Raw genomic sequence first — 16,122 nt, 5'->3', positions numbered from 1 at the left:
CTTCCCCAGTGGACAGCGCAGCTCTCCACGCTGTTTCAGGACACATGGATAAGACATGGATGTGTTTGAAGTACTTCATGTAGATTTTGCATGTAAATATATGACTATGAAGAAAAATATGGGAAGATACATAGACTATTTACACAGATAGGCGATGGTAGGGATTCATGCCAAAAGAAGGAAAAGACGGTGAAAATACTGACCTGACAAAACACGCAACTGATATGATCATATTTATTCACTCGTGTAAAAATGTAGTTGTGTATATACATATAAAGTATTAAATCTGTTCAACTTAAAATCTGCTAAACTGTATACATTTGTAAACCACAGCACACTATGATAAGGGAGCCCTGTTTATGGAAAAGCCCGGAACCATTTCTGTTTGGTACGGAAGGATGCACACCAGAATTAGCCGTGTTTGCCCCCGGGGTTGTCCACGAGCGTGTCTTTGTGGTAACTAACAAGTAGGTCCTGGTGGAGTCATAGGTGCGCTGGCTTTCTGCGCCTGACACCTGTCCCCAGGGGACTGCTGGTGAGACGTGCGCTCATCTTGTCGGTGAGCAGGCAGTGGGTGCCCGGTTTCCCTGGTGCGTCGGTTTAACCTCCCTCTGTTCTCATGCTTGCAGATGAAGTCGGAGGGGGCTCCTGCATTTTACTGGTCTTGCTGTGCATAGCCACGGTGTTCCTCAGCGTCGGGGGAACTGCGCTGTACTGCGCGTTCGGCGACATGGAGTCGCCTGTTTGCACGGACTTTGCAGACAACGTGGACTTCTATTACACTAAGCTCCTGCAGGGAATGGCGGGACTGAAACATTGGGTCTACCTCTCCTAGCAGCGTTCAAGAGGGACAGGCGTGCTGGCGGTAAGAGTCAGAGAGCAGAACTTCCTCATCAGCTTTTATTTTAGGAGTTGTGTGATGTGTGTCCCCTCCCCGGCAGTGAGGAACCGTGGACATCAGAAACAGCAACTTGCAATGGCATTGCAGAGGGACTCAGAATCCCCCACGCGGTGAAGCGGGGTTTGAGCTCAGCACTGTGGATGGCAGAACGATCTCTGGAGAGCTGTCCCCTCCCTCCTCGCTGCTTCCTGGTGTGATGAGCTGCACTAGGCGGAACCAGACAGGGCAGTGATGGAGCCACACCATTTTTAGCTTGCTTTTCAAGCTAATAGTCAAGGACACTCTTGGTTTACATTGGTCCAAACACATTGCTTCCGGCCATCAGGCAATAAGTTTGTGTATGATCAAAAGGAGTTACCTATGGTTTCGATGTCCTTAGGTCAACCTTGGGAGCGATGTAATTTAGGCTTGATGCATTACTTCCAGGTTCTGTTCTCCATTTGTGGAATGGCCATCTGTGTGTGTGTGTGTGCATGCGTGTGTGTTTCAGACAGTTACTCATGAGCAAACACCCAACACGAAGTAACAAACGTGATCTTTATTCTTTTAACTCCACTATAGACGTGCAGGCACAAATCTTTAAAGACGGTTTAACTGTGGAACAAGTGAGTTGTAGAAATCTTGGCCGGGAAATGAGAAGCTGTGACAGATCTGGGATAGTGAACTTGATTGACTAGCCAGAAATGAATCACAGGCCTATAGGTAAAGTGAAAGAGCTCCCTCTGCGTGTCAGGCAACCATCTCTTTCACGGATCCGGTGCTTCCTGAGGTACGATGGATGCCGGACTCAATTCAGAGAACACTTATTGAGCGCCTGTTGTGTTCTGAGAAGCAAAGAACTGAAATACAAAGATAAACAAGGTATTAGTTCCTGCTCTGGATGTTTAATTCTGGACTTACGCTAAAAAAAATACTTCGGCAAATGAAATTAAGTCGCCGTATATAATTCAGTATTAACAGGTCACGCATTCGGATGTTTGGGTGTGTATTCATGTCACGGGCTTGATTTAGACCTCTTATGGGGTCATCAGTGAAAATCCAATCATGTCTTAAACAAGCAAATGTCTGATAAAATTTCGCTTAAATCTGTCAGTTAGGTGGCATTTCCTTTTCTAAGGTCTAACATTTAGGAAGCCTTGGTTTGGCTTTTTTATATCATTGGCAGCATTTTAAAAGAAACAAAACACATGAATTATAGTTTTTTAGCAAGTGATCATTATTTCATGTTTTTCTGTCAGAATCATTTGAAAGAAAAGGGAGAAATTACTTTCTAGTTGTTACTGGCTGGTACAGTACCTCCCTTTGTGTTTCTGCTTATTTATTTAGATTACATGAATTTTAAAGGGCTTTTTCTATGTGTTGAAAGTGTGTTGCGGAGCATGCGTTTGGTTATCCCAATGTAGATATTTAATTACCATGTACTCAGCATTTTGATTCTCTATCAATTCAGGTCCTCATGTTTTTAGGCTTGTTTATTTTTAAACTGATGTTTTATTTTCACTTCTAATACTATCTGATTTGTCTCATGTCACCATAAACTGTAATATTTTCCAGGACTATAGATCAAAGATATTTATTTAGGAGTGTACAAGATACTGAAATTTAGATTCCTTATACTTAAGGCTGATTTTATTAGAAGATTATTTTAATTCTATTATAAATTTTAAGAATTTGTACTCAAAGTGTATGTAAAATATGTAGATGTCGACGGTACTCCTCTGTGGTTTCTATAAAAGACATTCACCACGTCTGCTGGGAGGGGCATCGCAGACCAACCTCTCCATTTCACCCTCTGGTTTCTAGTCATGGGAATTTGGTGAGTCTGATTCCTGCCACTTGTATGTCAAGGTAAATCAAAACTTCCCTCCTGTTCTTCTCCCCCTTTTAGGTCGCCGTCAAAGTCCCTAGTAAACCGTAGTGTCCTCTTTGCCTAGAGGCCACCAGATCCACCACTTCTGACACGGAGGGTCCCCCTGGACACTGAGCTGGAAGGATTGAGGGAATCCCTTGGTCCTCGGGGCCCGGTTGAGTCTCAGAAGGACCATGTGTGACCTCACCACTTCCCAGGGAGGGCGAGGTGAGCTCAGGAGCATATGGATGTCTTGACTTACAATAGGCATGAACATCCCAGCTAGAAAGAGAAGGTCAACATTTTAAGAATGTAATAGTCATTTACCGCATGCATTGGAGTAATTCCATCTGGTGATGAAAGAATTGTCATCTCGCACATTAAAAATTCACCCAGCTTCACTATAATGTAACTCTTTCTGCCATGTGGAAGTTCTTAAAACAGTCTGTGACTAGTCTTCCTTCAGAACTGTATTTGAGGGTAACAGGTCAAGCTTGCAATTTAAGATCAACACCAGCAAAGTGTCTCAGAGAGTTTATTTGAATCCTTGGTGCTGAGAAAAACTGCTTTAAAGTGAAAGTCAGATACTTTCAGAAGTCGGTCTGGCCCCACAGGCAGATAGCCATCTATTTTGGGAAGTCAAATAGACGCCTGGTAAAGGCCCCCCTGCTTCTGAAACACCTCCCCTGTCTGCCCGACATAATAACTGGAATTTGCTCTAAAAATTCATCCCTTTTAGATTTAAAAATCAGAACCCCCTAAGAGGTTTCCTTTATTAGGCAGTGGATTTGTGTATCATGCTGAGAGGACTTGAAATTTGAAGATAGGCCTTATTTTGGAAGAACAGACTTGAATTGGGTCTTACAGGAGGCTAGAGGTGGCACGGCCAGTAGCGCTCTGGGAATGTCCCCTTGGGAATAAAATATCCCCCTGGGAATAAAATAGATCGCGGCCTTTACCTCACGTAACTCCTAAAAATTAACTGGAGAAAATGAATCTAATGTAAAGCTGAAACTTCTAAAAGAAAACAGGAGAAAATGTTTGCAACCTATGGGTAAGCAAAAATAACTCATAATACAAAATACACCAACCATAAAAGAAAAGAAATTGATTAACTAGACTTCAGAAACTTGTGCTCTTTGAAAAACAGGTTAGGAAAATTAATAAGCAAGCTGAAGATTAGAAAAATTATTCATTTAATGTGCTTAACAAATAAATGTGTGTATATATATGAGTATACACACATACCTATATATGATTCTCCTTGACTTATGGTGGGTTTATATTGCAAGAAACCCATCATATGTTGGAAACCTCCTATGTTGGAAATGCATTTGATACTACACCGGAGTATCAGCGGTTTACCCTCACAATTGTGTGCCTGGCTGCCGCTGCCCAGCATCACGAGGGAGTATTGTAGGGAGCATCACTAGCCCCCAAAGGATCAAATCCAAAATCTAAACTGCCGTTTCTCCTGAATGCATATCGCTTTCACACCGTCACACAGTCAGAAAAATCAGAAGTCGAACTATCGTGAAGTCGGGGACCATCTCTATATAATACCAAAGAATTACAAGGAAGCTACCAAAGTTAACACATGAATTCAGCAAATTTGTAGGGTACAAGGTGAACACACAGAAATCAGTTGTTTCTAAACAGCAACTAACATTCTGGAAAGGAAATTACGAAGGCAATTTCATTTACAATAGTACCTGAAAGCATAAAATACCTAGGAGTAAATTTAACGAAGGAGAAGTCTTGTACCCTGAAAACTAGGAAACATTGCTGAAGGAAATTAAAGAGATCTGAATAAGTGGAAAACTATCCTGTGTTCATGGACAGGAAGACAGTGCGGGGGTGGCAAAAGTAGGTTTACAGTCGTGAGTACGCAAAACAGTTTATTCTTATATTATTATTTCTTAATCATTGTAATATTTTTCCATACAGACAACTGTAAATCTGTTGCCCCACCTTTGACTGTTGAAATGTCAGTCCTCCCCAAAGAGATCTATAGGTTCAAGCAGTCCCTATCAAAATTCCAATAACCTTTTGTTCTATGTGCAGAAATGGAAAAACTGATTATCACATTTATATAGCATTACAAGGGACCTAAGTAGCCAAAACAGTCTTGAGAAAAGAGAGGCAGAATTGAGGGACTTACATTTCTCAATATCAAAAGTTACTACAAAGCTACAGTGGTCAAAACTGTGATACTAGAGTAAAGACAGACAGACAGACCAATGGAATAGAATTAAGAGTCCACAGTGAAGCCCATACATTCTTTGGCTGTTTGGTTTTTGATGAGGGTGTCAGGTATATTCAATGGGGAAAGAATACTCTTTTTAAACAAAGGGTTCGTGGACACCTGGCTTTCCATGTGCAAAAGAATGAAATTGAACCCCTGCCTCACACCTTACACAAAAGTTAATGCAAAATGGGTTGAAGACCTAAGTATTAACTAAATCCGTAATAAAGCTCTTAGAAGAAAACATTAGGGTAAATCTTCATGACTATGGATTTGGCAATGAATTCTTAGCTAGGACACCAAAAATACAAGCAACAAGAGAAAAAACAGATAAAATAGACTATCAAAACTTTTTTAAAATTATGAATCAAAGGAAACTATCAAGAAAATAAAAAGACAACTCACAGAATGGGAGAAAATACTTGCAAATTAAACCTCTGATAAGGGTTTAGTATCCAGACTATACAAAGATCTTCTAGAACTTAACAAAAAGAACCCAGTGCAAAAATGTGCGAAGGACTTAGGTACACATTTCTCCAAAGAAGATACGCAAAGTTTTGAAAATGTAGTGTGATGGTGTTGGTTACACAACACTGCGAATGTCCTTAATGCCACTACCTTGTACACTTAACAGTGGCTGCCCTGACCCGTGTGGCTCGGCTGGTTGGACATTGTCCCACAAAGCAAAAGGCTGCTGGTTCGATTCCTGGTCAGGGCACCTGCCTGGGCTGGGGGTTCGGTCCCTGAACAGGGTGCCTACGAAAAGCAACAGATAGATGTTTCCTTCTCACATTGATATTTCTCACCCTCTCTTCCTCCCTTCTTCTCTCTCGAAAAATAAGTAAATAAAATCTTTTTTAATGGTTAAAATGGCAACTTTTATGTTCCACATATTTTATCACATAAGTGTGCACATAGGCAAAACAACCGACACTTCCAAGTGTTGGTGAGGATATGGAACAACGAAACTCATACACAACTAGCGAGAATATGAAATGACACCACCACGCCGGAGAGCAGCTTGGAAGTTTCTTAGAAATGTAAGTACTCATCCACTGCATGACCCAGAAACTCCACACCTGACTTTATCCGTAATAGTCAAAAAATGGAAACACCCGACTCCCCTCATTATTTCAATAAATGCCTATTCAATAAAAGAGAACGAACTGTGGATACACAGTGACATGAATTAATCTCAATCACTCTGAGTGAAAGAAACCAGAAGCAAAAGAGTCCATATTGTATGTTTCCGTTTATAGAAAATGTTAGAAAGACAGACTCATTTATGGTGACAGAAGCAGACAGTGATCCCCTGAGGGGCGAAGGATGGTGGGAGAACGGTCGTGAGCAATTTCTGGGATTGACAGCGACGGATCTTGATTGTAGTCGTGAATTCATGGGTAAATACATCTTCAAAATGCGTCGAGTCGTGCACTTTATTGAGATGCAGTTGTGTACAGAAATTATACCTCAATAAAATTGTTATTTTAAAAAAAGAGTTCAGCTTGTAGCTTCATGATATCTCGAGGGATTAAGCGGGGCAAGGGAATCCCTAATGTGTATCACAATACTTCATTCCTTTTCACTGTTGTTGCTCAATTTGTTAGGAAAAAACGGTGGCCTCCAAGCCCCTCGTTCGTACGTGACGACTACTCAGCTAGCTACTGAACAGCGTGTTGCAATAAGGTAACTCGGTCCCAAATGCCTCCATTTCAGTCCTGATTTTGTTCACGGCTTTCTCATCCCTCTAGATCCTTCTGAAATGTTGAGATGGAGATTTAAATCTATGCTGTTTTTTTTCCACTCAGTGCAGCCATCCAAATTCCAAACCCAATCTAATTATAGATACTCTGTAAGGACAACCTGATCTCCTTCTGGCAAGAATGCATTGATCAAAAGTGAGGTTTTGTGATGTTTATTGCTTTTCGTGATTGCCTCAGATCAAGGGTCAGGAAGGAGATACGCACTTAGGGAGCAGAGCAGGCTCACATGGCTCATTGAAATGACGACAGCCCATAAATGGCTGGTTCTTGTTTTCCAAGTACAAGACTGGGGGTTGGTGAGATCTGAACAAACCAAGCAAAGAAGAGGAAAAAAAAATCCTTGCCTAAGCTTCTGGTCTGGATAGGAATTTGGTCTACACGTGACTGTAAATATAGTCAGTTTGCTTCCCCCACCCCCTTCATTTTTTTCTTTATTGGAAGAACAAAATTATTGGGATAGGAGGAGTAGTTCGGTTGGCCCTGGAGAGAAGACCGCGGATGAAGGGCAGTTTGGTGGTGCAGCGGAGCCACAGAAGAGGGGCAGCCCCTGCCACGGGAATCCTGCCGATGGGCCAGGTCACATGAACCAGCAGGTCGTCGGCCTCCTCTTGACACTTCAGCTTTCTCATCTGCATAATTTAAGACAACTTGAAAACTTTAAAATCTGCTGGTTCTTTGATTATCCAAAAGCATTCTACTTCCATCATTGAGAAAAGACAACTTAGATTTCTGTATTCGGTAAGTCAACCAATACTAGTTGGATTAGGTCAGATGGGAGTTCTTTGAAGCTGTTTGTGAAGGTAAGAGGTGGAATATACTCATGCATCCCCTGGGCCCAAAGGCCCTGCTTGAGGAAGAGACTGCCACAGGTGGTCCGTTTTACAGGGGACCTGGGAGAGGGCCTGTTCCCTGCAAATGAAGAGCCACCCAGCAGATCTCATGCAAACATGGCCTGGCTGTTTAACATCGTGTCCTTTTAGATTTGCTGGGAAGTCAGACACTTGTCTAGTTGGCTCTGCTGTGTCAGAAGTGAAGCTGGGGTCCCACGAGTTTCGGCGACCCTCTTAAGGTCAAGATCAGCAGAGGCAGTGCAAGGGTTTCCACTTCTAAACAAGAAGCTGGCCATAGCTATGGGCGACTTCTCCCAGGGTTGACACTGTGTCCTCTTACTGCTCTTCTGTTACCTGCCACTTCGTCACCTGCATCGCTGCTACACTGGGTCTTACATGCGGAAAAGACAGCAGAAGCCATTCATATCTGCAAGCCACAGGCACAGGGGCAGTTGGTGTGTAGCATCCTGTGCTTCTGCAAGGGACCCTGGGCGGCCCCAGGAGGGAGGCAAAGGGCTTCCCTGGCCAACCCTGGACACACCCTTGATGCCTAAGAACCAGATAAAATATAGCATGCCCAGTTATTGCGTGAGACATACTTACACTAAAAAATAATACTTGATGTTTACCTGAAGTCCACATTTAACTAGGTATCCTATATTTTTCTTGCTAAATCTGCCGGTCTTGTGACACAGACTGCTGAAGACCAGCGGCGGTGGGGTTGGGGTGGGGACACTCATCAGGACGAGAGAAGCAGTAGGGATTAGACATGCAAGGAGCTCTGGAGAGCACTTCAGCTCCCCTTTCTGCACTTCCTAAGCAGCTGCCCTGTCCTGTGTCTGTAAACTGAAGACTTAGCTTCAGAACTGCTGGGAGACCCATGCGTCTGCAAAGGGGCAGAATGTGGCCAGAACTCGTTGGCATTTCTGGTACTTAAAATTGTGCATCACTGGCATTTAAAAATGTTTTTACTGCCCTGGCTGGTGTGGCTCAGTGGATTGAACACCAGCCTGCAAACCAAAGGGTCGCAAGTTCGATTCCCAGTCAGCGCACATACCTGGGTTGCAGGCTGGGTCCCCGGTAGGGGATGCACAAGAGGCAACCACAATTGATGTTTCTCTCCTTCTCTTTCTCCCTCCCTTCCCTTCTCTAAAAATAAATAAAATCTTTGAAAAAGTGTTTTTACTCTTTCACAAAAGTAAGAATGTAATCAGAGCTTAGAATGCCATGCAGAACATTCATGTAATGCATCCCCTGTGTGCCATGTGTCCCCAAGTGTCCAGCACACTCCAGATGCGCATTCGCAAAGTTGCGTTGTCCTCCCGGTTTTCAGAGAGGGCCTGAAATAACCAGCTAACAGCACGGTTATGAGACAGGGCCTGCAGTACCCATCTTGTTTAGCTCGTAGGTCACCCAGCCTTCATTCAGACCTTGTTCCAGAGAGAAGGGTGCTGGCTGAGCCCTGCTGAAACTAAATTATTCACCTCCTCCTCTGTGATAAAAGATGGCTTTTTAGTTTTGTGTGTGTTCCTAGGCTCAGCCTTCGATTGCCACTGCTTTTCCCCAGCAACTGACAGCCTCTCTGCCTTCTTCTTCCCAATCCGTGAGACCAGTCGCTCATGATGAGAGCTTCCCTCTTCTCAGTCTGACCTCCTCAGGACAGCAGCCCCTATATCCTGTTAAAAATGATTGCTTGTAAATAGAAGTGCATTAGGATTAGCTGTGGCCTGAATCCATCTGGTCTCTTCCTTTCTGCTCAGAGTGATGAATTGGCAAAAGGGCAGAAGAGGAGGGTCAGGGAGCAGGCGAGGCTGGCCCCGCAGAGCCACAGCCAGCTGGCGCAGAGGCCAGGCGCCTGGTGCAGACTGAGCTCCGTGTGTCCTGGGAAGCGCCCTCTCCTGACCTCCCCGGCACTGGACATTCCAATGTGGGAAACAGAAAATGCCACGTCTGCCTGCAGAGCATCCTGGGTTTGTCAGAGGGAAAAAGCAAGTACGAATTGAGGGGAAAGCAATAAAAGATCATAGAATTGTAGAAATCACGCATGTTGATGAGAGTGTGCATGTCATTCTTTTTTCCCATCTAGCTAGGGGCTGCTCAGCCTAGCAAGGCATTAATACTTCAGAGATCAATGACTTAAATAACAAAGACTGTCAACAGAAAACATTGCAATGGTAAACAAACAAATCGCGCAAGCCTGAGAGAGATTCCTGATGCCAGCTTTGAGCTTTAGTGCTTCCCTGCCACGTGAGCTCATAAATACCCCTCTGACACCACCGTTTTTTCACACCCAGCCTCTGGGCTACTTGGGTCTCTTTCCCCAGTGACTGAAAAGAGCTCAAATAAAACATCTTCTAGACTTCACCAGGTCCGATTCTCAGAGCATTATTAGGTTCTGCGCAACCTAAGAAGAGACACAGGGACATTTCCAAACTAGGCAAAGGCAAAACTTTGAGGCCTGTTCATCCAGATTCAAGACAGTTTCTATTTTTAAAAGGCTCACATCAGAGTTAAGTTCAGGTTCTGTTCTCAAAGCTGGGAGTGTCTGCTGGTTGCCATGACTACCCTCAGCCTCTAGGGTAATACCAAAACAAAAGCCTGATGACTTGGTGATTTTACCTTTATTGTGTGGTCAGATTATAGCTGATTAAAAGAAAGTGCTTAGTCCCCTCCACTGCTGTCTCTTGTGTCTTCAGTTTTAATTTGTGAGGTAGGTGGATGAACAAGAGGCAAAGGGAGGACTCCCCTCTCACTGTGCTGAGCTCAGGTTCACCCTACAGATGCATTCTTCTAGCGGGTGAGATGCCTGTGAGTGACCCTAGGCGGGCCATGGGGATTCCTGGGGGCAGTTGCTCCAAATAGCTCCACTGTTGTTTCATAAATAAGCTCTGGGGCAGGCTCACTTTTTTTCCCTCCAGAGAAGAGATTACTAAAACCAGCATATGGGTCACAGGCTGTGGGTTTCAGGGTTGGGGAAGAGGACACAGGTGTATGTCTCTCAGGGTGCCAAGTTCAGCTCCCAAATCTTTGGTAGGCCCTCTGCTGTCTCCTGGCTTTCCTCTCTGCTCCCCTGGGAAGGAGACCTCCTGGGAAGGTTGTGCCGGATGATGGCGCCATCACACGAGGCACTGCACACCTGGATGAGCACCTGTGACGTCCCCCTTCTCACAACTTGCCTGAAACAAGCCTGCCAGATGCTTGGCTGGAAAATCCCTAGGCATCTACTCTGGCTGGTGTTGCTCAGTGGATTGAGCACACAGGCCTGCAAACCAAAGGGTTGCTGGTTCAATCCCCAGTTGAGGTACATGCCTGGGTTGCAGGCCTAGTTGCCAGTTGGGGGCATGCTAGAGGCAAACAGTTGATATTTCTTTTGCACATTGAAGTTTCTCCCTCCCTTCCCCTCTAAAAATAAATAACATTTCAAAAAATTATTTAAAAACTCATGACTGGACAGTGTGTCACTAAGGGCAACAATAAGGTTTTGTACCTCCCTGTTCTACTACAGGGCCTGCTTCATCCTACATTCAGTGTCTACAGTTTTTAATTGGAGGAAGAGAGCCAACTTTTACTGAGCACCTATTATGTGCCAGGCACTCTGGGAGGTGCTTGCATGCATGTCTAATGACTTGGGTGGCAGGATGGCGGAAGAGCCATGGGCAAGAGCTGTAGTATCAGAAAGACCTGGACTCACATCCTAGTTTTCCCACTTACTACTAGCTGTGTGTCACTCAGCTTGTTACTTAACCTCTCTGAACCTGTTCCCTTATCTGTAGAATAGGAATTATAATAAATCACCTCCTAACACTGTTATGAGGATTCAATTAGGTCATACTCAGGAGACATTCAATAAAGGATAGCCGTTAATGTTGTTGTTAGTTGTAGTAGCCACAGAATCGCTCTGTGATCCTGGGAGCATTTTCTACGACAGAACATTGTTACAGGGAAAGTCCAGGTCCTGAAAGGAATAGTTCCAGGATTTATAAGCCTGAACATACTGGCCCCTCACATACTGGCTGGATCCATGAAAGTGCCAACATCTGAGTGTCCCTGCTTGGTGCATGGCCTGGAAATTTGTTTATTCTGTGCTTAGTGCTGGGCACAGTGCTAGACAACATGACCTTGAACTTATGAAGCTGTCGTAGAGACGAGGCCAACAAATAGAACATTTGCAAGCAAAACAAAACAGAATATATCGTTAAACTGTGTACCTGGCAGAAGTGCTGGCTGAGTTAAGAGGGAAAAGTAACAGTGAGTGAGCATCCACTATGTGCTCGGCCCAGGGATGAAAACACACACGTTACCTGAGTTTTCACGAACCCTGTGAGGCAGATTTCGTGTCCTCATTTTAGTGATGAAGACACTCCGACCCACTGAGATTCACTGACTTCCAAGGACACACGATTAGTAAGCGGCTGAGCCAGAGCTTGAATGCAGGTCTTCTGGCTCCCAAACCCGGCAGAGCACCTCCTCCCACATGAACGCAAACGTCCTCGCCAACTTCTAGAAGAGGAAACTGAAGTCGGAGACATTCAGGGACGTGGCCAAGGCCACTGGAGGAGCTGCTGGACTTAAACACGGGTCTCAGCTTTCCCCTCCCCCCTTACAGCCAGCCCTGGCTCGCTCATTATTCCACAGGGGGGCAAACCCATGTGGGGCATCTGAAGGATGTGGGGTCCACACACAGACACCTACTGGGCCTCCCAAGCAGAGCCAGTCCCTCGTTTCACAGATGAAAGTGTGGCCCGGAGCAGCTCAGGCCGCTCCTTCCGCTGTCAGCCCCACTCTCCCACCTTGGCTCAGCGGCCCCGCACCCGAAAGCCCCTGTTTCCCCACCTGCACGTACAACCTACTTCTTCCTCAAGACCTCCCCCTTGAAGTCCCTCATTCTTCCCAACCCAGCTCCACTTGTGGGCCTGGTCGCTGCTGAGAGAGCATCTGTAAGTGGTCGGGTGCTATTGTTAATTAATTATTACCAGTTTCCACGTATTGGTTCCCGGTAGCACTTAGCAAATGTTTGTTTGAAGAGACGGAAAAATCGATGGATAAACTGGGACACTAAAGGGGAGCCAGGTGGGGATGTGCCGGGTGCTTAGATGAGGAGGGTGGCCTCTCAGCAGCACCACCTGGTGGGACCCCAGAGGAACCTCATCGGGCTGGGCTTAGGGGTGCTGGTCCTGGCGTGACTGGGGAGGAGGGGAACAGAGCCTGCTGCTTGGCAAACCTCTCCTGGGGTCTTGTCTGTTTCTCCTGTGTACCTTATGGAGGTGCCCAGCCTCACTCCCGCCCCCTGGGAATGTAGAAGTCCTGTGGAAAATCAAATGGCAACCACACCAGCAGGAGGTGTTACAGCCAGTAGACAGACGGGAGATCTCTGGACGAGACTGAGACAAAAGCCTCCACATTTCTCACCCAGGGTGAGTGAAGGTGGGTGCAGAGCCATGCACAGTGGTGGTCCCCACACCCATGAACCCGCCCGCCCCGCCTGCTCCACACCCTTCAGGGATGGGAGAGGAGGAGGAGGAGGCCCTGGCAAGGATGGTGAGGGCCCAAGGACAGGCAGACACAGCAGCCCTGAGGAGGAGGGAGACAGGACTAAGCCCCCTTCTACGCAGTGAAGAGCAGTGAAGAGCCGAGAAGCCATGTGGGGAAGTCCCTCCCTCACCCACCCCCAGGGACATCTCTTGAATTCTTGTTAGGTCACTGTTCTAGGATTCTTCACTTCTAGGATTTTGTCTGTTTTTTGTCTTAATGGTTTCCATTTCTTCGTTAAAAGTCTCGTTTTGTTCCCGTATTGTTTTCCTAATTTCGTTCAGCTGTCTGTGTGTTCTTGTAGTTCGCTGGTCACCTTGCCTGCCAGGTCAGTTACGAAGCTTGGTCAATTTGCTTGGGTGCTGTCTCGCTTCCCCAATTCTTCGTGAACTTGGATCCTTGCACGTGTGCCTATGCATTTGAGGACGTCATCTCCCCTTCTCGGTTTCACAGGTTTGTTTCGGCAGGGAAAGACATTCGCCAGTCGGCTCGGTTTTGTGTTTGGGATGGGTCAGCTGGTAGCATCCACAGGCAGGTGGTGGGGCTTTCTATAGGGGTCCCTGGTTGGGCAAGGCCACTGCCTGGGCTCTGTAATCCCCCTTGGTCAAGCGAGGTCGCAGGCTGTGTTCCCAGGCATAGCTCTGGTTGGACTCCACTGCAGGGCAGGGCTGTGGGCCGAGCTCTGCAGTCGCTCCAGGAGGGGTAGGGTCTCGGACTTGCCCCCAGACTGGGTGAAGAGGCTGGCTGCACTGTTCAGGTTGGGTGGGGCCGCAGGCCGGGCTTTCTGAGCAGGGAGGCCATTGGCCCCACTGCTGGGCAAGATTGCTGGCTGGGCTTCATGGTCTGGTTGGGCCCCCACCTGTACCCCACAGTTGGGAGGGGCCGGAGACTGGGCTCAGTGGTCACACAGGGTCACTGTCTGGGCTCCCTGCTCAGGTGGGGCCAGAGGCCGTGCAGACAGCAGAACCGGGCTACTGGCTTGGCCCCCTGCCTGGGTGGACCAGGGGATGTGCTTCGTGTCTGCCGGGTGTCTGCAGCCGTGCTTCCAGAGGGGCAAGACTGGGGGCTCTGCTGAGCAGTTAGAGGGAGCTCTGAATCTGCTCCCCTGAATACGGCCGTAGAACAGGCTCCAGAATTTGTATGGCCTCTGGACAAGGGACCCAAATCAGGCAGAACTTCCAAGGGAGCTCCCTGCCCAGAGAGGCCACTGGCTCAGCTCTGCAGATGGGCAGATACACTGGCCTGGATGTCTACTCGGGCACCTTCGATCCAACACTGTAAGCCCCGCCCTCCTCCTCCAGCTGTCTGCTCCTCTGTGATCCCCAAGAGTGAAACCTGACTGAGGCTCAAAGGACCCGTGCCACAACACTGGGACGTCTGGATGTCCCCCGTGGGCTCTGTTTTTCCCTCCTGAGAATCCACAGGCCCGGGGGGCCCTCTCGGTGCTGTGCTGGGCTGACCTGAGGAGGCGATGTGGGCCGAGCGTAGCCGCCCTTCTTCCTTCTCTCCTGTGGTTCCTCTCCGTCTCTGTGGTTCAGGGGCTGCCTCAGCCTCACTCCCAGGTTCTGTGGTTTTCACAATGGTGTCTTCGAAAATAGCATAGCTGCTAGTTGTCTTGTGTGGGGGGCTGAAGTGGGGAGCAACCTAGGTCCCCACCTTGCTGCTGTTACAAAACAGACCCGGGGTAGGGTGAACGATATACTATTACCGAATGGACCCACCCTTGTGCTCTGGGGGTCCCCCACCCTGTACTAGGTTCGCCTTGCCCACTGCCAGGGAAAGACGTCTCTCAATGCCAGAGATTGGTGAAAAGGAAAGGGATTATTTATTTTAAGAGTTATGCAAACTTAAGGGTAATGAATACCCACAAATGCACAGTCCTTCCTTCCCCTTCTGGCCAGTCCAGGGTACTGTATCTCAGAAAAAGAAATAGAAGTCCGTGGTTCTTCTCTGCCCAAGCTGCGTAGTCCCCAAAAGACTGGCATGGTTGCCTTGCCTAGGTTTAAATCCCCTCTGCCGCATCATTTCCGACTCCTCCCACAGTTGGCCACAGCTGCCAGCATTCCTGTATTTTCCAGCTTTACTGGGCTGCCATAGTAAGACTGGGCAGGTGTGGCCCTGTGGTGTGGAGCCAATCTTCTCCAAGCTCCTACGCAGACTCTGCAACCAAGGGGAGTTGCCTCCCAGTTACGTCATGGGTTGAAGTCACTCCCATCCCCCCCTCAAAGCATGGCCACAGCTGTTTAACATATCTATGAAACCAGTTAAAGGTTATAGATATGTTAAACGACCTTTCTAGAGGTTATCTGCAAAACTGTTGCTATTCAAAACAACTCTCAATGGCCCTGCTCCATGCATCCCATCCCCCAGCTCAGACTTGTGGGGGTGAGGACATCCTATATATATTTTTTCTTTTCTAATATTTCCTGGACACCGAGCTCTGGACCCCATTACAAATCCCTATTTGGGGACCCCCTTGGCTGCACCCTGTTACACTGCCATCACTCCTCCTGATGTTTACTCATCCTTACTTAGCTCACATATACAAACGGGTGTTTTCAGTCCAAGTTGGATGTTTGGGTCTCAAGATAATGCATTTGATGGTGGCTTACCGGGATCTTGCCAGTTACCATCAGTTTCTCTGCCTTGATTCTGGAGTAGGGCTGGACAGATAGACAATTTGTAGGACACAGGTCTGGTAGAAAGGTATCCCCCGAGGAGAATGGCACTTACTCATTATTATGAAGCCCGCGTATACTCCTGGCAGGGCATTCAGAACTCATTCTTACCTGCTGATGACCAAGGCCACACTCAAGGGCTAAATGATGATGCAAATATTTCTCTGCTGTTCCCTGTAGGTAACCTTCCACCCTGTGTTCAGACCACGGGGTTGAGGGGGGGGGGGGGGCGTACCTTGAAGCCCTTCTTCCTTTTCTTCTCTCTCCTCTGTACCATTCCAGCTCCACCTCCCACAACCTCCTACATTCAAGACACTCCATGATCCT

The 16,122-nt window shown here is 47.0% G+C and overlaps 1 protein-coding gene and 1 long non-coding RNA gene across 7 annotated transcripts in view; one reads left to right on the top strand and one right to left on the bottom strand.

The window, feature by feature from the left end:
- The window catches only part of CNST (consortin, connexin sorting protein), a 61,781-nt gene extending 55,537 nt beyond the window's left edge, over window positions 1-6,244 (top strand). The window contains exon 11 of the mRNA XM_024576082.4: window positions 630-6,244. Coding sequence (XP_024431850.2) covers window positions 630-835 — 206 coding nt within the window. The 3' untranslated portion in view covers window positions 836-6,244. The remainder of the gene's footprint in view (window positions 1-629) is intronic.
- On the bottom strand, window positions 1,607-12,543 carry LOC123478258 (uncharacterized). 6 transcript variants are annotated; one of them, XR_008425434.2, is made up of 3 exons: window positions 12,432-12,543; window positions 11,890-12,088; window positions 1,607-1,740 (listed from the first exon to the last, which is right to left on the bottom strand). It is a non-coding gene; the product is annotated as an uncharacterized lncRNA (long non-coding RNA). The 6 variants fall into 6 exon arrangements; XR_008425436.2 differs by having other exon boundaries at window positions 12,439-12,512; XR_008425438.2 differs by having other exon boundaries at window positions 11,890-12,101; window positions 12,432-12,511.
- Between the last annotated feature and the right edge of the window lie 3,579 nt (window positions 12,544-16,122).

This window comes from Desmodus rotundus, chromosome 10 (genome assembly GCF_022682495.2).
Source record: "Desmodus rotundus isolate HL8 chromosome 10, HLdesRot8A.1, whole genome shotgun sequence".
Taxonomy (NCBI): Eukaryota; Metazoa; Chordata; class Mammalia; order Chiroptera; family Phyllostomidae; genus Desmodus; species Desmodus rotundus.
The sequence above is the reverse complement of the archived record's forward strand: the minus strand, read 5'-3'. Positions and strand labels throughout refer to the sequence as shown.